Consider the following 27,453-nt stretch of genomic DNA (forward strand, 5'->3'; position numbering starts at 1 on the left):
GCCATTTTGCCAACACTCATTTAAACGATTACAACGCAAACAATACAAATCGAAATGCGAATAAAAGCAGCGAAACGTGGTCATTATGGAAATTTATTGCGCTCGTACGTGGAAATTCATTTTTTTCGTTCATCAGGCATTGTTCTATTGACCGCGGTTTGTGGCTCGCCACTCCTAACGGGAACTTTGATAACGTCAATTTTACATCTCAAATTATTCGATCAAAATGTGTTTCGTTTTGTCGCTAGGCCCTCGCCGTTGGCATCTTTACCTGTTTTCTTTGAACGCACGCTAGAAAGGGACGGCCGATCGGAATCCGTATGGAGAATGCATTTCGACAATGCGTACCTACCTACCTAACATGAAATGAAAGCGGCCAGGACGGAGGGCGACGCCACCGACAATGCAAGACTATCTTACTGGTTATGCAACCCGCCAGCTTTCGGAAGGCCGTCTGTGCTAAGTGAACGGCCGCGGCGCACCGACTCCCCGATTTCGACGGCTATTCGGCCGACCGTGGCCGATGAAGCGACTGTGCGCCGCGCATTCTTGCTTCTTCACCAATCGCGACTAACTTCACGCCAGTTGTGCCCCAAACGTCGAGCGGGTGGGAGCTGTGCAAGTCGCCACTTCAAAATCATCGTCTTTACATTTATTCAATAATTTCGAGTGACTAATCCGTTTCTAAGTTTGTTGTATTGACTGAGTGGTGAATTAAACTGTGATGGATAAAGTTTTGTCGAGAGGAAACGGCTCACGACGATGACTAAAAGTTTTAGTTGTGAAGAAAAAAGTTGTCTGTATGCATTCGAGGACAAAAAATATTGTGTTCGCCTAGTGATGGCCTGATGGGATCGCAGTGCGGCCGACACCGTGTAGCTAGTGATGTGTACTGTGATATAAATTATCGACAACCGATGATTGTCGTGTGTGATAAGTTTAGTTTAGTTACCAAAGATTCCTGATGATCTTGTACATTAGTTTGTGTTTCATATTAGTAGTTTTAGGTGAGTACAAATGGGACTTGCTCTCGTTACGAATTATCGCAGTGTCGGAGTCTCGACCTCCGTCTCGAATAAATATAGGTTTATATGAAGTGATGTGGGGAAACAGATATTTGCATTCATTGCAGCGGACGCATGTACATAAATCTTGAGAGCACAATGCGTGCTCTGTGCATGTAAATTGAAGTCGCGGAGAAAATGTTTATGCGCAGAGATAAAATTAAAATAAATAAGTTATTATTACAGCGTTTAGAATGTCGAAGCGGGGAAGACAGTGTTTGTAATTAAAACAATCTCGTACATGTTGTATTTATTCTGCTCGTACGATAAAAACCTTTTCTAATTAATTGTTATTACCCTTGATTTTTAATACATGCCGTTATATCGAAATCACCAACCTCACTTTAACATCTTAACAACGTTTTACTGGTAGTTATCGATCAAAATGATCGATTCTCGTACTTTATTGAGGGAAAAGCTAAAAGCACTCAAGTCCAGTTATAATGCAGTAGATAAGTTCAATGCGTCGCGTCATTCGACACGTAATATTTAAAAGCGATAAATAACGTCGTTTAAAATAATCTAAAAGTCAATATAGGAGGCCCGCATCGTTACAAACTGAATTTAGGAGAAATACGTGAGTCGGCCCCGTTTCATGTCAATTAGCACTGCATTTTAGTAGCTTTCAAACCTGACGGCTCTGAATATCTACAATTATTTAAGACAGACGTTCGACCGTTAAACAAGATTAATAATCATCCCGAATGGTGGAATCGAGATCTATGATGGGTGTCTTTAATTTATTGTATCTGTCAGTCTGTCACCTATACGAGCTGTGTTTTTATTTTGAGTTCACGTTACAATAATATAGATTGTATAAGGGTGTTTTAAAATAATAATACACAAATTGACTCCATAGTGTATCAAAAGTAAATATACCGACTAGAAAACATTCTGAAACCAAATCGAGCGTTTGACAAGTCGCGGCTACTCTGAGTACATATTGTAATGTTTATAATATAAATATTGATTCTCATTTAAACTCGTAATAATTAATTATTCACCTAAGCGAAATGATACGCTTAAACTTTCCAGTTAATTAAAATTTCTCTTTGATTAGTTTTCTCGAAACAAATTAATTTTGTTATTCACAAAGTAATCTACGTTGTTAAATTATAACCACCAGTTGTATAGTTATTTAAAGAATGGAAAAAATAAATAATGCTATATCATATTTCGGCTTTGGTGTAGGTGTAGATAAAATCAAATAATTATGATCAAATAAAATTTTATACTAGGAATTAATGGTTGTTATGAACGCGACTTGGCGAGATATAAATCCATAAGGCCGTCTATTGACGAAGTGTGGTATAAGGGTTATTATATAGACAAGCTACTATCTTATGATATAAAACATAATCCTTGATGAGTTTTAACCTTTAAATGAAATGCTTTCATGTAAGATCCCAAGAAAGATTATCACCTATTATCCGTCACTCATATGTTAAGACTAAGATGCTTTTACATCTTCCTCAGTACTGTATTTTATACATACTTACAAGCACATGCTTTAAAACGAAATTTTCGCTAAAATAAATGGCCATATATGGTCAAATCTCATGTACAGCAGCCCTAAAGCGTGGATCTAAATAAACGAATTATCGCTGTCATAAGATTTTAAAAAGATATGCAAATCACACCGTGTATTTATCTAATGCTTCGAAATTAATTAAGTCCGGAGATTGAACTCGATTCGGGCCGTTATTTAGTTCAATTCGTGGGTTCACAACCTTTGTTGGTATGCGTAATAAATAATATTATTCAAATTATAATCTCTGCTTGGCTTAACCTGTATCTATGGCTGTATCCGTAGAATATGATAAACTTAAATTGCGTCCGGCATACAAACATTTTATAATATGAATTAAATAACCTGACTGATTCAACAAAATTTAACGAAATAATGCTTATGAGCCACGACCGCAATGTATGGTTAAATTGCAAAATATTAAAATAATTAAAATAATTAAAAAATAAAAGAGAATTCCAGATTCGCTGTACTTAATTATGCAACGTTTATTGAGGTTTGTAAATGGATGGGTGGTCGAAGGTGACTACCGAACGTGTCTATTCCTGATAATTTTTAATATTAATAAATTATATTTAGTTTAAGCATATTTCTCGTTGCTGCCAATGGGGATCTCTGCTACTTAGAGAACTGAGATAATCGGGGTATCGGGTGCCCCTTAGGTTATCAAACACCGTACATGATACATGTGCAAAACAAAATATTTTAAAATAGAATGACCTACTAATTCGTATTCATTTTAAATAGCCTTTAAAAGTTAGAATAAAAATAATGATTCTCTCAATATTTAAAACAAAGCTCTACAGAGTAAAATATTGTAAACAAGATGCATTTCCTTTGAAAGAGAGTCCTTTAATAAACCGGCGTTGCATTCTTTACAGGCAGTCTCAATTGCTATTAAAAAACTCATTTTAAATTAAAAACAGAAATAAAACAATTTACACAGAAAATACATACACTGTCACAATATTCATGTTTTTAAATGAAACAACTTTACTATTAATACTTGAATTCATATTCATTTTGTCGATATTATGAATCAAAGCATAGATATTATATTTTTATAGAAAATCGTATTTCTGTGGGTCGATATTTAAGTGGTGCTATTGTAGTGTATAGAAAGTGCTCCCGAGCCGTGACAAACGAAATTACATAGACGTGACTCGAAAACACGACTTCGATTCCGTTTTAAGACATTTTTTATTTTATACTGTAAACACTTTTTTCATTATTCTTTAATTTATCCGCTGCTCCCGTAATTTACTCGAAACGTTTTTCAATTTTCGCGACTCATGGTAGCCTCATGACTTATATTTTCGTCAGGTACCCAAAATGTCCTCAGAATCGAAGCAATGCTTGTACAGATGGCATCACTTCTCAAATAGTAAACTAAAACTGCTTTGAACAATATTATCCGCACAAATATAAAGTTAGTCTATATTTAAAATTGACTAGATAACAGACTACATTTTTTTTTATAACGAAAGTGTAGGCCTATTTTAGTACAAACTCTTTTACATTTCCTTGAATTCATATAATTATTAATCCTTAAATTGGAGAAATCACTACTCAGAAGTTAATGGATGCTCAGTTATTAGATTTGATGTGAAAGGGAACGGCTTTGAGGTAGGTATTTTGTCTTTTGACTGACGAATGCTTAGAGCCGTTTTCAAATTATTTATTAATTGAGAAAAGATTTAAAGTTGAAGGAGGAGTATTTATAATTCGTCATATCAATAGATACAAAGGTTTAAATATAATTTGTATATATACAGTTCCAAGCTATTACACAGATATTTATTTTAGTCACAGTTTAAGTTTATATTTCTTTGAGTCACATTTTCCACCAATCAAAAGTGATTCTGGCTTGTATGTTAAAAAGAAAGATAAAAAAGAAACATTTAATATGTATACGTAAGTACTTAATATAAGTCACGAACCACTCTAGGTGAACAAACTAACGTGATATTTCAGAAATATTCCCATCAGTCGACTTAAATACCATAATTTTAATTATTTCCTGAATATTAGCCGAAATGGTCGACAACGGCCGACAGGAATTTGTTAATAACTGTTAGGCTGAATACCGAACAGGTAATATTAAATTTTAAAGCCTAAGCCTTTGATTGCGGCCTACTTCATGGAAATCAGTTTTCATTAGTGCTATTTTGGGATCAATACGTTTAAGATTTCTGGGGTGGGCAGAAACATGCAGAAGCAAATATGGTTTTGACATTAGTTAAAGCACGAGGAATATTACATTTCGATTAAATAGAATAACTGAGCGTTCTGTAATGTAATAAAATTATCAAAATGTCTTAAAGCATACACTGTGTTGTGATAAATAATATCGAGACCCTTTTTTTTTTTTTTTTTGTTTATTGAGGGGAATGCATTTCCGCACAGAGTGTGGGACTCGCTCTAAAAGCCCTACCCACTAAACCCCTCCCACCAATCAAGTCACTGTTGGGATAACTTGGGCTCGCGTAAGCATTCTACCAAGAGACCCCATGACTGGCTGCTGTAGCAACCATCTTCCATTACATTGACATCGTCTGAGAAGTCTTTGCAGTAGGGTTGCAATTTCTTGCACCTAACACGTGATTCGCCACCATGTTCTCGCTTGCACATATAACACAATGTGGTGCTTCGTCACATCTGACAGATTTGTGTCCCGCTTTTCCGCACCTATAGCACACATTGCTACGGTCCTCCGTGGATGTGCATGACGCCCGTGTGTGTCCTAATTCCAAACATTTATAACAGCGCAATGGGGGTAATTTTAGAAGAACTACCTCCACCAAACTCCATCCTATTATGCACTCTCCTTCCAGAATTATTTTTGCTATTGCAACTGGGCAATGAACAAGCACACTTCGTATTCTGTATCGCCTTTCAATGTCTTTACACCTTATTAAATCTGCTGCGCAGTTTGCCTTTTTCGACAGGGCAGCAACTACGTCCTCGGCAGTAACTGCATCGTCAAGGCCTTTAACCCTGAGACACACCATTTTTTCTGGCCTACTAACTCTCGCCATTGTAAGAAGCGCAGCTTTTAATTTACTGGCGAGTAAATCTGCCTTTTCTTTATATGCCTCGCCTTCTATTTCAATAAGACGCCCACCTGCAGCTGCCCGCCTGATGTTTATGTGACTTATGCCTAACTCAGGTAAAGCTACACTCTTCCTTGCTTTCTTAATAACCTCAGCATATGTAACACCATTTTCCTCAGCTTCCTTTTCTAATGTCACTAGTACTGCTGCTGACCGGGGTACAGTGAGCAATGCCCCTCCTTTGGGTGGGATCGCCTCATGTTGCACTTTCTTTTTATTTACTTTCCTCGAAACAACACTAGCCCAACAACCTGGGCGTGTAGTTCCCTCCGGTGAGGTCTGTAGATCCAACGTCTTTATCGATTGATCAACTACTGTTTGGTCCGACTTCGACTTTAACTGTTTAGGTAAAAGCCTATTTTCTATATTCGCCAATTTTTTCTTCAAAAGTTCCTCAGTTGAATGCATTATTTCGCTTTTCAGATCTTTCCCAAATGATTTTAAAACCTCCGTTAGCCCTTCAGCACCATTATCAGACCGGGCTAGAAGCTCCTTCTTAAGTACCTCTATCTCTTTCTTTGATTCCTCCAAGCGCATCTTTACCCCAGTATACTTCGCTTTTAGGCGAATAACTTCCTCCGATTGATTTTGTAGAGGAAGATATGTAGCTAATTCTTTGATATCCCTCGCTGCTGCTTTCATTTCCTTTACATACTTTGGTTTTGTGTTTCCCGATTTTAATGCAAGCACGCCAATTCTTTCAGATAGTCGAAAAACCCATTCCTTTATTTCCTCCACCGAAGATTCTTCCTGTACATCTGATTCCTGTGTCGCTTTTAATGCTTCACGTGCCTTACTCAAGCCTACAGTAGCAATTTGGATAGTTTTTCTCCATTGTGTCTCCTCTGTTTCCGTGTCTGAACCTGTCATCTCCCGGGTTCCGTCACTCATTTGTAAGTCTTCCATTTTTAATAATTGTGTGGTATAACACAAAGAAAACAACAATAGTTTTCCAACTAATTCACCTTCATTAATAAATGACGGTAGCTAACGCCTACCGACATTTTTAAAACACTCACTAATTAATACGCGTACTCAACGCAATATTTTCACGCTCACTCGCTCGCAGCGCTCAACCGGCAACACGTCTTATCTGGTCGAGCGCCCGACGCCGTCCAATATCGAGACCCTAATAAAATTAATAAGAACGTATAATTTTTTTTTTCCCAAAGTGGCATGACTCAATGGACCGGTTCTTACTTTAAATATTATTCAAAATGGCTAAGATCCCCACAGAGGATATTAATTATTCTAATAGCTTTAACTTAAGCCGATAACGTCTTCCCAGAACTTATTTAATTATTCTTTGCCATGTCAGCGACAACTAGTTCAGAGTGAAATACGTAAATTTTCACAGTTTAAGACAAAATTTAAACATTGTAAAAGCGTCAAAATCTAATAACAAATGCGCATTATGTGAAAAAATAAAAGAAACGTTAAAGTTAACTCAATTTATAGCGAATATATTTTTACGAGCGACCAGGCAACAATGCTATTTAAGCATTCTATTGAGCAATGCGAAAATGTTTTCCTTATAAGCGTTATATTCGGGAAACCGATATATTATTTAGGGAATATAAACGTCCCCGCCGTACATCAAAGACTCGGGTCGGAAGGACGATCGTTGCCATGGCCACTGTCGTCTTTTGCTTATTGTTTTTCACATAGGCATTTCATAAAATAGGCGGCTTACGTCCCTTATGTAATTAATATTTTAATGAAACCCGGTGTCAATGATTCTGTTTGCCCTAGAAGAAGCGTAAATTCTAATTATTTTTTTATATTATGTGTTGTATGTTTCCCAACTGTAACATGTAAGTAAACAAGTCGTTTTACAAAGCATTTGTACACATAAGGGTTCCCGGTAAAACAGTTACAAGTTTGTTTCTGCGGAAGACAGCTGACGTCAAAACAGCTACTCTTCGTGAGGGCTAAGTATAACTCTTGTTTAAAACTGAATACTGTTTATTTTCTGTATTACTTAATACTAAGTTTAGAAGCATGATGATTATCTGCCAGTCTAGCTCTGAGACTTAAAAAAATAGCATTTTTGAAATAAAAGTCTGTATTGCAACATTAACTAAAACTTAATGAAGACTATATACAAAAAGCTGTTTTTAAAGACATATATGTTGTTAATAGCACTACCGAGAAACACTGGCACGAATAAAATAAGACTTTTATAGAAAAGTTTTTTTGTTTTGTGATAAATTATTGAGAAACTGTCGGTCACATTGGAACATTTGTATTCGTTGAATATTGACATTTGAATATTGATACGTTGCTCAATTATTCTTAAGAAAACAAAGAGTCCACTTACGTCTACATGACCCGACGCAAATGACTACGAGGAACTAATCATTATCTTTGTGAACAAGGCTCGGGGAATCAAAACCTACGCGTAATATTTTATCGATGATTACAACATTCGATAGCAATATATATTCTTAGTATGCACAATTTTCTTGGAAACTGAATGCAAGCAGCAATTTAAGCGAGCTAGGGCTGCCGACGCTTTTAATCTTAATGTGATCTTGATTAAATCACGTTGTTTATTTTGAATTTAGCATGTACATTAATTTCTGTGGAATGTTATTAACAACTCTTCAAGTTGTACGGGTAGTATTTCGCTTCGTTCATATTCTGGTATATTTATCGACATATTTTCTACTACATACATACCTTATATCTGCCACAGTATAGTACTAATCAATACTGGCATATATCTATTTTATCGTGGCCTAATGAATATTGTGTTAGCCCTAGCAAAAGCAATAAATATCTGGCTGTAATGGCGGAGGGCAATCAATTTTTAATTCGAAACTAAACAATACGTTATGGGTGTTTAAAGTAACCAACACATGTTAAACCGGCAGTTTATCTCCCAGTTAAATTTAACCGCTCCCAGCTCTGTGCCGAGAAATGATTCTATCCTAAAATTATTTGACTATTACATTTGTTTTGAATTTAGTCGGGGCAAGCAGGTAAAGTTCTTTTACTTATAATTATGATCTTTTGAATAGTAAAACTTATGTTATCAGCCCTTTGCAGATCAGCGATTACGCACATTAAATTGAAAATCCCTAACAAAAAAGTCCTGGGTGGTCTTTGAATAGACTATGTATTTTAATAAACATAGCCTTAAAACTAACCAATCAATAAAATATTAAAAATATTTATTTTGAAAATGGGTTTATTTAGAAGATATTTAATTAAAACTTCGACATCTAAATTCGTTTAATTATAATTTTAAGCTAAAAGTATAATTTGTGTGTTTTAATGTCGGATAGCGTTAATGCATGTTTGTCCCGTTTCCGTTACTTTTAACTATTTTATGGCTCTCTTAAATCCTCTACGGTTACCACTTTCATAATTGTGTCATCTTTTATGACGCCTCGTTAAATTGATAAAGTTGTGACCGAACGGAATTGACATTAGCCGTCACATAGGCTTAGGCGAAGTGGCCTTCGGGCGGCGGACAGTCAGTGGTTAGACTGGTTCCACCCTTTACGTTGGGGGAAACGGACACAACGTTCCTCAAGTAGAAGCTACAATATATGCGAGTAAAAACTGATTGTAGTAGTAATATTCGTTAGTGTGTTTTGTCTTTAAAAGGTTAATAATACTAAAAAGTATGTTACTACAAAGTCTACGAAGGCGACTACAACCTCAATTCACATCTGATTCGTTAATAGCAAATATATTTAGGAATAAGATTCCGGAGCTGATATTATTAAAATATCTCGGGCGATCTAATCCCTGAAGTAGCACTTAGAGATATAACTTATGAAGTGCCGAGTATTTTTAGCAACGGATGTTGCTCTTCCCTCTTGCCCTAGTCGATACACCTGGCTTTATGTCACTTAGTTATTTGTGTAAGTTATTTTAAATTATGTGCTATGAGATAGTTCAAAAAACTTGCTGATTTTGTATTAGAGAAGTGATTTTATGATTTATAAAAAACTCACAGGAATTTCACAATCTTAAATTCAAATTTTTGTAAGGTAACCTGTTAAATATTAAACGTGTTTAAAGTCAAGATTAGTTGATACAAGTTATTTAAAAGCACAATCTCGCTAAAGTTACGAACTGCGCTATTTAAAAGTTTTAATAAATGATTCTGACGAATCGAGGGCGGAATCCTCGCGAACTCGTTATAATGTTGATAAAACTCTTTTTTACTTTATCGGACAATAAATAAGGATTTAACGAATGATCGAGCCGACAGAGTTCAAGCAGAGATACTTTACCATTTTCTCAACTTTTCAAATTCATTTCAGTTCTTACTTACCTTAGATTTGGAAAAAAAATCCTAAATTAACCATAGCTTAAAAATAATAATATGAAACATACCTAGGATTTATTGATAAAAATATAAAAATGTATAGTTTATTTAAATAAATCCATCACAATTCACAACAGATTTTTAAAGGAAAAGCCTTAGAAAAATACCATAGTTTCATCTTAATTCCTTAAAGAGCGAACTATGCACCGCTAAATCTTAGTCTCCGACATTTTCTAGTATTTCGTAAGTGCAAATTAAATAAAAATCCTGCTCCATTTCTTTCACCGAAGAGCAACCCTAATGAAAGCAGATGGTTGCGGTAAACCGTATCCAAACTTCGGATTTTCTTTAGCCGAGAACGCAAACTTTGAGTAGCAGAAACCACATTTACTTCATACGTTATTATATATGATAACCGTATGTTAAGACTGTCTTAAAACTTCTTATGTACAAATCACGGATAAAGGGATTGTCAAATGTACTTTAACAGTAAGTAATTAACTCCATTTCGCAACGAACTTAATAACGACCCACAATATTTCCCGAATCCCTAACAATAAATCGCGAATGTTCATAAGGAAACTCGTAGAGATAAAAGTAAAACATTATTTAATACCAAGAATATCAACACGAAATCACACAGTATAAATAAAAGGATAAAATATGAGTTCGAATGAAGGGACTCTACTAATAGCGAAACCTTGTTAAGTGGTTCAGAAAGATACGGAATAGGGGCTTGACGAAGAAAAGATATTTACCTTAAGCTAAAGGGCAAATTGAATAAAATCATCGAAGAAAAATACAATAAGCCGACTGTCGATTCGTAAGGAAAATTAATGTTGGAATTTTGTCGGAAGGTCAAACGGAGGGAACTGTTATATTAATTTGGATGTTGAGATTTATGTAAAGATGGCCGAAACGGATACGGATAAGCAATAGCCTATAAAGTTTTGTTTTTGTTTCAATTAAAGTTTATTCATCGCTTCATCAGATTAAGGTCCAATGAATAAAACTAGATTCTTCTCAAATATAAGGTACATTAAAATGGTGTTAAAAATGCTTCCCGAAGTGTGAATGTTGGCCATCAGCGCTCAGAAAGGCTTTGTAAAAGGATTCCTGCCTGAGATATTTGATTTTCGCTTTCATTTTTACGTTGCGCTTAAAAGGTTCGTCGTTAACAAGCTTAAGTTGTAAGAAATTTGGTGAAATATTAAATCCAAAATTATTCGTATTCGTTATGATTTCGGCTCATTTGAATAAGGGTCAAGTTGTTATTGTATTTCTGTTTGTTCTGTAACTTAGCTTCCGCCAATTGCGCCTTGTACATTGTATTATGTAATAGAAATACATTGTTCTTAAATTGAAACCTTTGAAATTGTATATTTCTTTTAGCAGTAAATATTAGCGCTTACGCATGATCTACAAAATTCACAAAAATTATCTGTAATTGTATTTCAAGATATAAGTATATGAGATTTTATTACTTAATTGTATATTGTCCTTCAAATATTTCCGTCAAGGTTGCATTTGACATTTTAAAAGTAAATGGGTAAACAACCGACACGTCACCACAGTAGATTTGGTGAAAATGTGGAAAGTTCACAAATAATTTATGTGTCGATTTCAGCGGGCAAATAGTCGCCGAATATTTCAGTGGGTTTCAGCCGAATTTGCATTTGTTGATAGCGCCTTGTTTACGGGAAGCATCCACGTTTTAAGTCCTTTTCTTAATAAGGCTTACTAGTAAACAGGTTTTTTTAATTCAATTAATGATGACATAGTTTTTATTTATGTTTAATGTATAACAAAGGTATGTCAGATTTGCTGATGAGATCCGCGCGTTGGAACGCCGACCGATTATTCAATTATTCTTAAGGCAGTTCAATTAGTAAGTAAGGAAGAAGCAAATACAGTGCTTTCTGTCTGCGCTTTAATTGAAGTGTTCCGTTAGCCGCTGCGGGCAGACCGCCCTGTGGTCACCCAGGGATGCCTTTGCGTTATTAAATCCTAATCAAAGCTATGTAATTATCAATTTACAATATTCCACTATCATGTTTTGTTACTATTTAAGTAATTTTGTACCAAATTATTTATAAATATGTATTTTGTTTTAAACTACTATATTCCACCATACGTTCTGTAAAGCGACGTTTTAGAGTTGCTTTGTGGCAGCCCTTGCAACGATGAGTCAGCACTAAATTAATTGATATTCGATAGTTAATGCAAACCGCGAGTGTTCCGTAATTAGTTTTATTAATATTAATTCTCAGAAGGTGACTAAGCTCTTGTCTGTTTCGAGATCTTGAAAATAGCAACGTTTTCATGTTTTATCATATTCTACTTTGCTAATAGCATATATACAAGTACAAATATTGATCCTGTGTCAAAGCTACTTTGCAAACAAAGATGTTTTTCAGAACACAGTCACCACTTTACGGTTTTCCCAAATATGTATATTATTTGAAAGTAAAATAAAGTAAACCACACTTTTCCCAGAAAAGTCAAAAAATTTACATTTACCAGTACCGGTTTTGTGTTAATTTAATGTTAAATATAAAGTTTTTCTCTTGCAACGTAATTAGTGGTGTAAGACTATTTGATTAGTTGATTGCTCTTAATTTGTCGTTGCGGCCGTTGACATAGAAAATAAAAGTTACTTCGGTAATTCAATCAGGAAGTTGGGACGATAAAAAGCTTGTCAAGCATGATTTAATATCGAAGACGTGGCTTGATTTAGGAAAATAGATTATAGAGAAAACGTTGATTCTGTCTGCGTTGGACATTTAAGCTTGGATGGGGGATACCGTGATAACGTAACGAATATATTTCTCATGACTTCTACAAGCCTTAAGGTGTCTTTCTCACATCTTTGCATCTGTTTCATTGATAGTTTTAATTTATAAGCGTTAGATCCAACTTTTGTCCGCGAATTGAAGCCTTGCCGGTTGACTCACTCAAAGTAGACACGCCTAAAGATTGGATGGTATATAAAACATGAAACTGCCAAGACGCATCAAATTATATAACACTTAAAGCATTCTGAGACAGTGTAAAGCTCGTAAATCCACCAAATAGTAACGGATTAAAGGCTTAACAAATAGTCGGTCTAGTAACGTTTAAAACTTTGCGCGCCTTTACATAACCTGTCTAATTTTGTTTGTCCTAATACATTCATGGATGCATTTTCCTTGTGCTTTTTACGTGGTTTTAGTACTGTAACACAAGCTTCAAAGTTGTGTGAGTTTTATCGTTAGCTCACTAGGGAGATCGCAGCGAAGTCGAGAGCTCGTTTAAGAGTGAAAAGCTCTCGGAACTTTCCATATCAACAAACGTATCAAGTAATCATAACAATAAACGGTATCTAGAGTGTACTTAATCAAAACTGACCCAGCCGTTATTTACAGTTCCCACGGGTTATCAGACAGTTAGCGATAAAGGCGATTGTTCATTGCGCGACCTGACGCCTGTTTTGTTGCATTTAATAGAACTCTTTGTTTATCGACCTACTTCACGGTGCGACAAACAAAATTTCATATCTCTCATCGTTTGCCTCGATTATTTAATTATTTCCCTACAGGAAACAAAGACTAGTCGGCTTTATTGTTTCCTGAAAATGAAGATGACAAAAGGATAATGTTATATTAGATGATAATTGTTACAGCGGACCCATTGCCCGGCAAGCACGTCCCACTAGAGAGCTATGAGAGCGAGCTGGAGCGAGAACATGCCCTGCCCACGTCCGTCCCCAACGCCGACATACTCAAGACTAACAGCAACCCCACATACCACAAGCCCAGGTGAGTGGAATATTGTTATTGTAGTTGATGTCTTATGACTGAGGTTGAATGTTAGCAAAAATAGCATGTTTTAATTAAATTATACGAAAAATAAATGTTATCACAGTAAATATTTAATTAGAACTCACGTTAATTACACGATAGTTACTTCAAAAGTAGTTTTATAAAATCCCGAGCGGCCGAAGGACAGTACTTCAAAATGAGTTTAATCATATTCCTTTAGAAAAAAGTAATTTCATTACATTACTGGCTTTTATAAGTTTTCTTTTATTTAAAATTAGCTCACTTATAATAAAAACATCCTTGACATATTAACCGTAGTAAAGTGATTATGAATTCAGTGAAAACCCGTCAATAGGAAACTTTGAGTCGGTCCGATATTTAAATGCGAATGTCCGTTTTGAGTATAATTTTTGGAGAGGAGCAATTTTAATAATTGGCTCGAGCACTCTTCGCCAATTCCGCGAATTAATCCTTATCGTAAATTTTAGTTAGTGCCTCTTAAAGTTAAATAATCGTTTACGTAAAAGTTTCCCTTCCGAGCTGTTTAATTCGTTTGTAATAAAAACTCGTGGATCGGATGGTACCGGTTTATCCGAATTGTTATGTGAACACGGTGTAAGAGAATATGGTGTCTGTCATTCGACGGCATAGGTTGAACCTCTAAAATACAAAGTTACTATTGTAACAATTGTTATTGTCGTACGTGACTTGAGATCAAAACTCAAAACATTGACTTTGGTAGGCTTTTATTTCAGGTTCAGTAATTATTACAAAAATCGTAAAATACACTAAGACGAATAAAAACAATACTCTTTCGTTGGCTAGGTTAGTTTACAGTTTTTTCGTCTCTTTCATGCCACGTGGGCATCCCTATTTAACTGTGCTATACTGCAAAAATAAACATGGATGCTGTAAAATCAGTGTTTTCAATAATCCAGTAAGTTGGTGTTTATTTTTCAACTAACTTAATGGCTACTATTCTGTTCTCGTTGCCCACCCGTGTCGTTATCTATTTATTGATATCTTCCTACAAAATTCATCCTGATATTTCCTATATATTATACATATATAGCAAAAATGCGCGAATAATGTAGCAAAATCTAAATGGCATATAAAATCAGTTACAAATCACTTATTAGCAAATATTTGATATTAGCCTTGATATTTTAGTTTTAATAATTGAATGAATGACCTTCTTTTTAAACATTATTTTATTTATAAAAAGAAATTACTAAGTATTTAATTTGTTAAAAATCAGAAATTGAGACACATTTATAACGATTGACGAATCAGTAATGTACATCTGGTGGTATTTGTAAGCTCAGGCAGCTTTTTATATAAAATCATTTTTAATCATTTTCCATACCATTAATGCAGATTGTTGCTCCATCGAGTTGTCGATTATAATCGAGAAATAAGCGATATAATCGCAGTCAAATCTCACGGCAGTCCGATTCTATTAGTTGATAGCGATTTATCTCGACAACGGTTGAGGCTTTATGAGAATAATTCTGATAACGGAGGAACGGACAATTATAATAATTGCTTCGATATTCGCCTTAATCAAATTAAAAATGGTTATTAATCTTCTTCTCAATTTTGGTGCCTTTATTAAGTTATAGCATTTATATACAGAAGACGAATGATATACAATACATCAATATATAAACCTTTCTTTTTCTCTCGCGGTGTGATAGTAGGATATTTTAATGATTCCGGTTAAACAATTATAGGCTATGTTATTCAGTTCAAGTGCAACGTAACTTTAACGTAATACCAAAAAAATACATAATAATACGTAAATATCTGAACCAAATAACGGATTCTTATCTGTAAAAAGTAAAGTACTACAAAGCTTAATAAAACCTCTAGGGCTATACATGTGCTAATACTTTGAAAACACTAAAAGAAATACATTAGTAAAGTTCTTAAACTCGCATCTTGACGAACAAAAGAACCGCAAAAGTTTTGAATCGTTCATTCTTTTATTCACTTTTTATTTTGTTCCCGATGTGAGCCCATCACTAGCACAATGCCCAACTTTGTCTCAGTTCCAGTAAGATGCCACAGTTGATAGAACTTACAGTGCAAAATCATTACTATAAGTTAATGAAAATCTTTCTCGTTGTTATCTAATTAATATGGCTTTTAAACTTAAACAGCAGTTAGCTGGAACTGGCTTTATTTTCGCATTTTATAAAATAAAAATGTGTATAACTGTGAGTTAGTAAACTCGAACTAGTTGATTCAAATAAGATGGACTGTGATATTATAGTAAAGTTATCAATACTTCCGACTTCCGGTTCATTGTGCAGAAAAAGTAATACTCTTCTACAGACTTCAAATAGCTATGAAAATATCAACTTAGCTGTTTGCCTCCGTATCTGATGCACAGATGCCTAAATCAGCCTATTCACAATATAATAAAATATTATTAAAAACTACTTTTATTACAAAGTCTCCCTTTCCTTCGAACCTTTTACAGTGATTAATTTCAACATTTTACTATATGAGCGTTATGTAAGAGCGTATGTATCGTATCAGTTGGCAGGCATCCCGGGTATGTAGGCCATATCGAACATGACATTCCAACGTACTATGTCGCTTTCGATCTATGTCTCAAACCTAATTTGGTGTTAAAGCCAATAATAAAGTATATTATACAGGCTGATTCAATATGTCATTGGTTAATTCTCTTTAATTGGTCATTAGTATAATTAAGTATAACTGCACTACCAGAAACGCTTTTTAATATATTCGGTTATTTTTATGCAAGAAATTTCTGTGTACTAACGGGCATTATTTTTAAAATTATATTTGATTTATAGTGAGACAGCCTGTACGTCCGATATATTAGCCAATTTAATATGGTTGAGATATTGAGGGCGAGTGTTTATGGCTACGACCATTAATGTTAGTAGACTTTCGTACTAATGAGCAGTTATTACATTTTTACTTTTCCTATAACTCGCGGTGGTTTGGAAATGAACTCGTTTTATGGAAGAATCGGTTAAAGCGACTGAAATCTTTAAAAAATTTACTAAGCTGTATTTGTTACTAATTATTGTCTGTACATACGTATAGTCCTATGAGAACGGAAGAATATTTGATTAGCACCATTATTTTTTTTAATAAATCCAACAATCACGAGTCGTATTGTAAAAAGTGAATGGCACTCGAAATTCCAGGCACAATCGTTCGTTACATCCAATTAAATCAATTTAACCCTATTATTACTCGCCTTAAACTCGTTGTTAACTATTAATTTTAACCTTCGGTGTTTTTGATTTGAAACCTCACGGGCCGTACTTACAAACAATTAAGCAGTGGTAAATCGTGACCCGACGTCCTAATTAGAAATTATTCATGCGATTTCACCGACAAACTTAGAATAAATATACTGAATCAAAACATTTCACATTACACGTGGTTCGACAAAAAAGGGAGTGCATAATTTATATTGCTCGAAATAGAAGAGCTCCACGAAAATAAGCCGTGGATGTTACAAAAAGTTATTTTTATTGAATAATTCCACCGCCATTACCCCTAAAGGATTGCTAACTCGGCGTTAGGGTTAACTATGAATCCGCGAGTGTCCGACAATGATTTCTTTTATCAAGTACAAAGGAACTGCTTCGGGCGTTACTTTATTATATTCATTACAGTACGGTAGAAGAAGTTTAATAACTTATTAAATATTAACGAGGTTTTTGCAGTTTTCCGCTTACGGACGAAAACTGACGGATCTTATTTTACACAAATTAATGAGCCAGTATAATCTCATCCCTGCATTGTTGCGCTTCTGTAATATACTAACTATTTTAAATTAGTTTGCGAATGGAAAATGAAAAAAATTATTTTAAATGAAACGGCACGTATTTCTATATTAAACAAATATTCAAGCTTGAATTGCTAATGTATATAACATCATGTCGGGTCTCCCGATGATATTGTGCCCCAAAAAACCTATAAAAAGCAATGATGTTTACGTTGAACCCCAGGCTCAGCAAACGCTACGATCCGTTACCTAATATTACCGATTAGGACATTTGATTACATTCACTGTGCGATTATGCAAATCTCTATTGCCTGACGATGCGTCACGATTCACCAAAGCCGTGCCTTGCCTTCGTGAAACAGGCGGTATTAATTAAGCAAAAATTATGCAAAGAAGTTTATTTCATCAGAACACAGAGATCGGGTTGCGATTATGCGAAGATGGTTAGAAAGTCTCACGTTAAGAGAAATGCCATCGTAATACCTGTTTGGAAGGCGAAGCTCTCATGACGACCTTATATAGAATAGGAATTATTGAGTTATCTAGGTAATTACTGTTTCAGTGAGCCTGTCACGATTACCCGTTTATAGTATGGAAATCGTTTATACAAATTTCTATGCATTACGCAGACTTTGATTGGAATAATTATTTATAGATTGTTATTGAATGAATCGTTTTTAACAGGATAAACATTAACACCTTATACTAAACTAAACCTAAACTTTAATAATTTGCAACATTTAATTCAGTGGGAGCTCTCCGCAACAGTTATGAAATACATGGCAATTTCAAATAACACCGAAGGCGGGCTAAAACTTCGTTATTACGTTTTTTCTTGTCCCTGGTGCTGAGCCATAAATAAATCACACTGACGGCACGGACTTGCTTATTTTTTCCTTTTATATAAAAATATTGCGTTTCGGAAGTACTCTTTAATGCTACGTAATTTTTGGTGTCTTACTGATATTGGGGTGTAATCATAATGGTAATTTATATAATGCAGGGAGAAAGAGTTTCGTAATTAAGTAAAGTGACAATATAGCGATGAAAGTTCTGGCTCTAGATTTAGATTATAAATCTGTCCCAAAAGACCCGATGACGCATCTTTAAACGCGTCATGCAGTGAGGGGTTCCCAAAACGGTTGTATAATGTTCTAAGAGCCATTATTTACGAAGGAAGAACAAATATTATTTGTGCTAACTATTCTACATGCAGTTTAAGCAACCATACAAAATATAAAATTTGTTGTTATTATACACAAAATATAAAAACAAACCCAATTTTCCGTATTCGATTCTAACCAATCCAAAGCGTGATAAAAGTAGTCTTAAATTCTTTTCACGCGTAAATTGTTTATTAAAGATTAGAATCTAATGTATAATGTGTGCATTATGTATAAATAAGTAGCACATCTGCGATCCTTTTAACTGTATCTAATAATATGTTGCAGTTCTTTGATTTCGACAGAAAGGAGGGGAGGACTCACAAAAGCAACCCCATGTCTCGGCGAGTTTGAATTTTTAATCGCGGAGCTTAAAGTTGCACCTTCCTTTTACTTCTTTTTTGAACACTCAAACGAGGGTTGTTTGATGACTGATGACTGTGTCTCGTTCTAGGTAAAAAAACTACAGTGTGTATAGGCTTTGATAAAAAAAGTAGTACTTTTGCAATTAAACTAGTTTAGTCTTTGTGGAAAACAAATAATTACATCCCATAAGTGGGTAATTGCTCTACAGACCTTTCGGTGTTTTGTGAAATTTAATTTTAAATAAAATTTTGTATAAAATCTCGGATATGTAAGCGTAAATTCTGTCTGTACAGTGTACATAATGTGAGGTGTACAGATTAGGAGACTCCAATTTATAAATCCGAGATTTAGTTGAGTGATGCATTAATCTTGCCTCGTCAAAATGTATTGAAATATGATGTGTAGGATCTTAAATACATAATAAATTGGCAAATAATGTCTTACTTAGTATTTTTAATCTAGCGCGTCAGACGCTTACATTTATAACTTACTCAAATTAAAATAAGCAGGCAAAGAATAGAATTAAAATAAAAGTACAAAGAAAGGCAGACAAACGCTTGTTTGATTGAAGCCGTTAAATTATAACTTGCACCAGCCGGTAATCGGATATTTTACAAAAGTGGGGATACTTGCAGCGCTGCAATTCTCGAGACCACTATTAATCTAAACCGGCATTGTTTCTCCCCATTGTTGGCCGGCATCGAACCCCGACCCGCTTTTAACCGCTTAACTACTTGACAATTGCTTTCTTTCGCTTTTCGGATGCAATTTCTAGGGTTTAATCATTTTGCCCTTCGTTTTTATTGTTCTTTTTAATTTTCTTTATTTAAAAAGAGAAAGAAATGGGACAGGTCAGTTCGAATAGAGCTTTTTTCTATTGAAAGTTTTCTATAGTCCCCTTTTTTGTTTCCCTATAGTCAAATCCTACAATTTTAGATGACATCTTCTAATGTGATATGTATTATGTCGGGTGAAAATACAATGTACTTCCTCGCAGAGAAATTTCATTTCTTTAAGGTTTTCCTTCACGGGTCATAAAAAGTTTCCTCTGGTATACAATCTCATATAGGAATAATAACATAATGCCGAATCCGAACAAAGATAATATCATGTAGATGGAAATTATACATTTCATGGTTGCACGACTTTGTGTGAACCGACCACGACTCTACGCGTGTAAATTATAATAACTACAATGTAATCTTTGTGTGTTATTCGGGTAATTATTTGCTACCATAGTTTGACGAAATTGCTTATGTTTTTGAAAAATAATCTATAATGTATTTACCCTAATTTAGCCGAAAATGTTCCCTATTAATAAAATCATACGATGTTTGAAATTTGAAGACCCCGCCACTGGCTCAGCATACCGTCGAAATAAAGTTATTATGCCGAGCTTATGCTACTTAAAATTTCCACATTCAAGTCAACCTTCAAAACGCTGTTTAATATTCTGGCATCATCGCAAAAGCTGCCGCTTGAAAATATGATGTTAATTCGGAAAGCGTCCAGTCCGAGCACACTCTACACTCACGCGACAGACAAAACCTTGTTTTGAGCAGATTACATTTTTTCGCGTGGGATTCATTAAAATGCGGTTAGCGTTTGTAAAATAAACCGAATAGCCGCGGCTTTGGGCGCTTTGCCAATCCTCACCAGACTGAATCACTGAACCGGCCAGCTCCAGGGTGACTGTCTTTTCGAGGTATTGGTAGGTAAACTCTGCTGGAATTCTTAAACGCCTATAAAACATTGAATTTGCTTCGAAGGTCTTTTGTTTACCATTTCATAAAAAGAGATTATGTCTTATTAATAGCGACTGTGAAGTTTCATAAATGTTTTATTTTATTGCGAAATGGTAACCCTATTCGTGTATGGGATAGCGTGTGAGAGGTCAGACTAATCTGGTCCCCGACATTTGGTTCAAGTCTAATATTATTGTTATCTGTTAGTTGGTCTCTTATTTCATACTGATAATGATATAATTAAAAGGAAAAACGGGCCGTTCTGAGTTAATGTTATGATCGTTATGGAATCGTCACTTCACCCTTTGTTTATTGTTTACGAGCATTCCTTGTATCCTTGGGAAGATTACCTCATGAAGAATAACTTAAAAGAACTCTGATCTATATTAATATATGTTAACAAGTCTAAAAATTATATTTACAATATACATGAAGACAAAATTAAAAGTATAATATGTAAATTAAGATAAAACAAACTTCTAAATTAACTACTGAGTACTTAACTAAAACTTTGAATTAGACATTAAAGTGATTTGCCTTGGCATTGAAGTGGAACCTTTTCATACTGACGGGTATAATTCATTACCCTAAAGGCATCCCGAATTTGATGATGATTTGATATAGTCAATTATATCATTACAAGATTATGTTCTGTTTGAAAAGGCAGACTTATTTAAGAAATTTTAAATTTCATATAACAGTGTTTCATAATAATAAAATAAAATGTAAATTTTCCTAACAAAATTATCAAAGGCAACTTTTGCCAAAACACACACACACGTATCGTACGATGGCAGATTTGAGCAATAATGGACCTCAGCTTTAATAGAAAGCTGCAAAGCATTTTCACAATTTAATATCACACGAACACACATCCGGCCGCATTCCAAAGTTAAAATAACTTTAACGCTATTCGTGATATTTAGGGGGGAACCCCCCCGTATTGAAAATTTACTCGAACGTGCTTTTGCGAAACTGTCCGAGATTTAAGCTAGGATTTGAATAAACAGATACGTTTGACTTGGTTCTAGGAAATGTGCGAGCTAGAAATGGCTAGAATGTAGCCGGCGTTAGTTTTCGTGTAGCGATCGGTATTCTGTGGTTGCCATTGTTGGCTCGGTTTGAGGTGAAACTTTTGTGTACTTGAATAAAAGAATCAATTTTACTGTTGTGGACACAATGTGTGCATGGGTGTGGTTGTAGATATTATCTATATTTAGTATTGCCCCTCTATACTACCACTAAGATGACGTTGGCAGAGCGTGCTATGTAACTAAAATTCTCAATCGGTGAATAATGATTAAATTATTTATTTGTTTACAGGCCGCCGGCTCATCACGGAGCGGCGTTGTTGGCGGGAGTGGGTGCGGTGCCGTCCTTTGCGCCGCCCGGACGAGTCTTCTTTACGCCGCCCTTGCCGCCCGAGTATAAGAATCCATTCGCCGATAAGCCGACACTCAGAGGTAATAGAAAATATTCGTAAAAATATTCATTTAAAAGCTAAATTTTGGAATGAGACGTTTGAGCCTTCTGGGCATCCGTTAAATTCACGGTGTATTTTTTAATCATTTTTTTTCTACAGTAACAAAGAAAGGCTGCATCATTCACAGATAAGTGGGGTATAGTGAGTGGGCACTGAAAGGGACAAAGTTCAATTCACTAACAATGTCAAAGTTTCAAAAGTACTAGTTACTTTTTGTCCGAAATTTTCGACAAACAATTTCGAGTAGGCTCCAAACAATCAAGTTTTTATAGGAGTTTGCAAGTTAAATTAATTGTAGCTTTAGTTTTGAGCGCTTTATCGACCTACCTTATTTGTTGTTTTAATATTTAACAATGCTTCAGAGTAGAACACAAATATAAAACATATGATGGTATAATTCTATCGAATCGTTTCTTAAGTAACGGGACCTATTTGTATAACTCTCAGGCACCAACACTGACGGGAACAGCTATCTCAACCGGCGGCCTATTCCTCCACCCTCCCTCGGGCCCGGACACGAGAGGATCCCCATCAGACCTCCTGGACAGGTAATAAATAGCAAAATGATATATCAATACTGAGAATCAATTCGAATCCGTTACACAATAATTCGACACTTACGACTCTCGTATGAGCACATGCTCTAGTGCGATAAACTCGAGTAGCGTGGCATGAGGCATCTGTGTAGTATCAAACAGAGCCGTCTAACACGTGATTTGCATAAACAGGTGTCGGGTGCGAGTTAGCCGATTGGCCCATTTGCAGATGCAGTGAAACGTTGAATTGTACAATTTTCAGGAGACGTCTTCGCCGCAAGTGCCCGCCCCGCCCCCCGCACCGCCCGCGCCTCCGCCCGCCCTTCCCGATCTCTCCAGGAAGAAGGCCCTAAATACGCCCAGCCATAAGGTTCGTATTCCTCTCCACTAGACTCGAAACAGATGCGATATTGCAATAAAAATTCGGCTTCGCAAATAGAAATACACTGTCTTTTCCAACCGTTTTTGCGAATTTATCGATAGCGTTTCTAGTTGTTTGCCAAATATGTAAGAATTTCGTTTAGTTAACTGGAAAAGTTTAATAGAAATGAGGTCGTAGTGAAATTACTCTCGGTTCATTTAACGTTCGGCTACAGTGTATAAAAAAGTTTTAATTGGATATTATTTAGAAGCATATTCTTACCGCATAGGAATTATTTTATATCACTTCAATACCACGACAATATAACTATTGTATTTATTCTTTTCAGCCGGACGAGCTCGATGGCGACAAGCATGGTTCGGATCAGGCTAACTTCACCGACTTTGTTCCCAATTCCCTCAACATTCCCACGATATCTAGGATCCTGTCGGGCTCCAACGGGAGGAAAGAGGACATCCCGGACGTACTCCTCAGGACCGTCACGGCGAAACCGCAGCACTCTCCGGAGAAAACGTCCAAAAATGAAATCTTTGTCACCAAAGACGCAGGAGTCACGCTCAGTGACAACAGAGATGCATCCACAGAAGGTGTTTTAGCCGTTTTAGACCCTGATATGAACAATCTGGACAGACCCCTCATCGTAGACCAAAACGGGGAGACTAACACGCGAAGAAACCTTCAGTATGCGACGAAAGAACGAAACGAGAGCAGAAAAGAATACACTCCCGCGACGACCATCGGCTTTGAACTGAAAGATCCGGAAATGTCGACGGAAAGATATCACAACCTGGCAAATGTAAATTCCGACAAAAAAGTCTTGAAACAGGACGTGAACAACATCATCGGGCCTCAAAGGGCCGGCGTCACGTGGCCCTTCGCTTGGAATTTGCACATTTATTTGGCCACCGGCATGTTTACTATCTTAGCCATTTACTCAATCTTTAAAATAATCTGCTACAATAAATTCACGCATCTCTTCACCCAATATTACTTCATCATCCTGCACCTGATCCTTGTGTTCGTATGCCTCTTGCGGATATTCTACATGTGCTACGACCCTTACAACATCAACAACTCGCTTCCGATATTCATCAGCGAAATCTTACTCCACGTGCCCGAAATATTTCTCAGCGTGGCCTTCGCCAGCACGATTCTATTCCTTCTAACGAACAGTATCAACTTCAAGACGACGTGTTGCGCGTTTTTGTTCAGATCTCGGACGATAGTGATCGCGGGAGGCCTTCATCTGTTATCTTGTGTGACGTTGCATATCTTTGAAAATACTAGTACTATTTACAGGACTCGTCAGGGCGTCGAAAAAAGGGTACTAGGTCTAACGTGTCAAATTATATTTATCATAGCGTGCCTTACCCTCGGTCTGTGCTACTTGTACGTATATAGAATGCTCAAAACCGTGCTCCAGAAAAAGAGCCACACTTATATTCACGGGTTTCAAAATTTGTATCAAGCTATACACATAAACTTGGCCACGGCCCTGCTGTTTGTCCTCATGGCGGCTCTCCAAATATTCGGAATCTTCGGCATAAATCAAGTGAATATGACAAAATTCGATTGGCTCCAGTGGGGCTATCAGTTCTCGTTGCGTCTCATAGAGATCAGCGTCGTAGCTCTCATTTCGTGGGTTATAAGTTTGAAAGTGGGGATCGTTGCGTCCCTGCAGCACGAGAAGGCCGACGGGCAAAAGATATCGGGGCTGGGTCTATTCCCTTGCGCGGGCGGATCCAGCAACGAACAGTTCGAATCGGACTATCCCGCCATCTGTAACACAAACACGAATCTGCACACGTACACGCTCAGAACGGGAAAGCCTATTTACGAGACCGCCGGCAATCATCACGCGCCCGACCAGTGCTGCGCGGGACCCGTAGACCACCAGAGATTCCACTTGACCACGCTCGCGGCCAACTGCGACAATAATTCTGGCACCGAGAACTATTCGGGACATAGCTCTATCGCGAACGCCGGCCACAGCAGCTCCACCGAGTCCAGCAACGCCACCTCGAGCCAAGGCGCCAATCTCATCAAGCATCACCCGAGCGTGGCCGGATACAACGGCATCGAGTCCGCGTCCGACGACCACTATTCCAACTGCGACCCCGCGATGCACTCGTTGCAGGGTGACGACCCGCTCGACCACGAGTACAACGTCATCCAGTACGGAAGCAACAACGACTTCATCAGAGACATTAAAAACCAGACCTACACGGGTGGCTCCAACCGCAGCTCGCACAACTTCAAGCACGCGTCCTACGACCGCACGTCTTCCAGGACGAACAGCAACCCGCGTAGGAAACACCGGCCCAAGAACAAAAACGTCCAAAATTGCATGACGATGGGCTACGACCCCGCCATGAGCCATCACTATCATCGGCCGCACTCCCCAGATGAGTACGGCGCCTACGACGCAGAGAATGCGTCCTACCACGCGTCCGGCATCCAGACCCTAAACCCCGGCAGAACCTTTGAGGGTTGCCAGGGGAGGAGTTCGCAGCGACGGAACTCGCCGTCGCTGGCCAACTCTGCAGGCGGCAGTCAGCGGAGAGGCAAGGGCAATCCGTATCCGGACCGACCCAAGTCGACAGACTTGTACGGATTCAGTGAAGACCCCGATGAGAGAAACTATCCCCGGACGTCCGGATCGCCGCAACAGGCACCCGGAAACTGCGGCTACGAGTACGCTCGGCCTCAGGACGAAATAAGCTCAAACGACGCGGCTGGCACGATGCTCGTGGCGCAGGACGGCTTTGTCAGGTTCAGGCCTCTGGAGGACGGGCCCCCACAGACCTGACTCTCGTCAGAGGACCTCGGCTCCTGAAGGCGCGCTTCGACGGCGCATGTAAAATATAATGTCGGTGTATAGTAGATATAAGCGGTGTGGACCGCCGGCCTCTTGTACATAGCGTAAGTTAATCGAGATCTCGCCTGAGACGATGCCATTATTTTTAAAGACGCGACTTAGACGATGCGATGAATGTGTTATCCGTTGAAATCCGAATCTGTTGTTCCGTTTGTGGAGTATTAGTGTTGCCATTAAAACCGAATAATTTATTTATAGTTAAATGTGTAGGGATTTTTTTATTTAAACTGCCATAGTTTTAATTTTTGCAATTATTGTGAAGGACCAGTCCGATCGACCTCTTTATTATGTGATAACTTCGATTCGATTCGTAGGCAATTCTGTCGAATACTTAAGCGAAGATTATCATCCGCCCTCTTTGCGTTTCTGTTTAATTTCTTTGCATTTAACGCGATCTTCTTATAATATTTCCGATAAATGTTATATTCATAGTATACATGAATGTTATTATAATGATATATGAACGTGAAATATCAAATAATCATAATATTTATTTTATGCACGAAGATCGTAGTACTTACATGTTTAATATAGTCTGTGTCCTATTTAAGTGTTACCAGGTTTAGATGTTTTTTCTTACGTTTAGAAAGTATCTGGCAATCGGTGTCTACATTTTCACAATATATTCTGTTCGATATATGGAGTAGTCGGCACAGAGTCGATCGATTTAGAGTTGCAATGAAAAATATCATTTATATTATTACAAAATTATCATAACCTAGTCAAAATGGATTTAATATGGTTATCGTAATCCTGCCATTGACGTGAGAATAAAGAAACCCTAGTAAAATCAGAATTTATTGTGGATAGCACAGGACTATCCCAATGTTATGTCGAAATATTACGTTGAACATATAATGTGCGTTATCAATTAGATAGGTGAAAATATAATTGTATAAATTAGGACGAAGAATTTTATTCGAAAAGATATTCTCGAACGATTGGTGTCTTCGAGGCTAAAACGCGAATGAGTGAAATGCGTTGTTACGCTTAAAGTAAATGGTACCTATGTTTACACTTTCTTGAGTTTTCTACGAAACTGCACATTTAATTGATCGTAACGCTGCGTTTTACTCGTTCGTACGTTCCTCGAGGCGTTATTTGTGCTCACTTTAAAATTCTATGTACATAATATAATCATCATATTGTATGGTGTATTTACCCTTGTGATGAGTCACGTTTTATTTGTAAGAGTGTATATAAACAGCTACAAAAGTAGCTAATATTGGCTATTTCAGTTTTTTGTAAATTATATCATTTAAATATTCCAAGACTGTACCTATGTTTATCATTTATGAAACAAGTGACATTTAATATGTATAATAAATAAAA

General features: G+C 36.7%; 1 protein-coding gene across 2 annotated transcripts in view; it reads left to right on the forward strand.

Moving 5' to 3' along the window:
• The window catches only part of LOC110999595, a 170,559-nt gene extending 143,106 nt beyond the window's left edge, over positions 1 to 27,453 (forward strand). Inside the window, exons 1-6 of one of the 2 annotated variants that reach the window (XM_022268728.2) lie at positions 533 to 1,007; positions 13,652 to 13,787; positions 22,166 to 22,305; positions 22,773 to 22,873; positions 23,124 to 23,231; positions 23,572 to 27,453. In XM_022268728.2, the coding sequence (XP_022124420.2) occupies positions 965 to 1,007; positions 13,652 to 13,787; positions 22,166 to 22,305; positions 22,773 to 22,873; positions 23,124 to 23,231; positions 23,572 to 26,052 (3,009 nt within the window). In that variant the 5' untranslated portion in view covers positions 533 to 964 and the 3' untranslated portion in view covers positions 26,053 to 27,453. Of the gene's footprint in view, positions 1 to 532; positions 1,008 to 13,651; positions 13,788 to 22,165; positions 22,306 to 22,772; positions 22,874 to 23,123; positions 23,232 to 23,571 lie in introns of those variants that run through there. The other variant, XM_022268727.2, reaches the window with a different exon arrangement.

This window comes from Pieris rapae, chromosome 18 (assembly GCF_905147795.1).
Source record: "Pieris rapae chromosome 18, ilPieRapa1.1, whole genome shotgun sequence".
Classification (NCBI taxonomy): domain Eukaryota; kingdom Metazoa; phylum Arthropoda; class Insecta; order Lepidoptera; family Pieridae; genus Pieris; species Pieris rapae.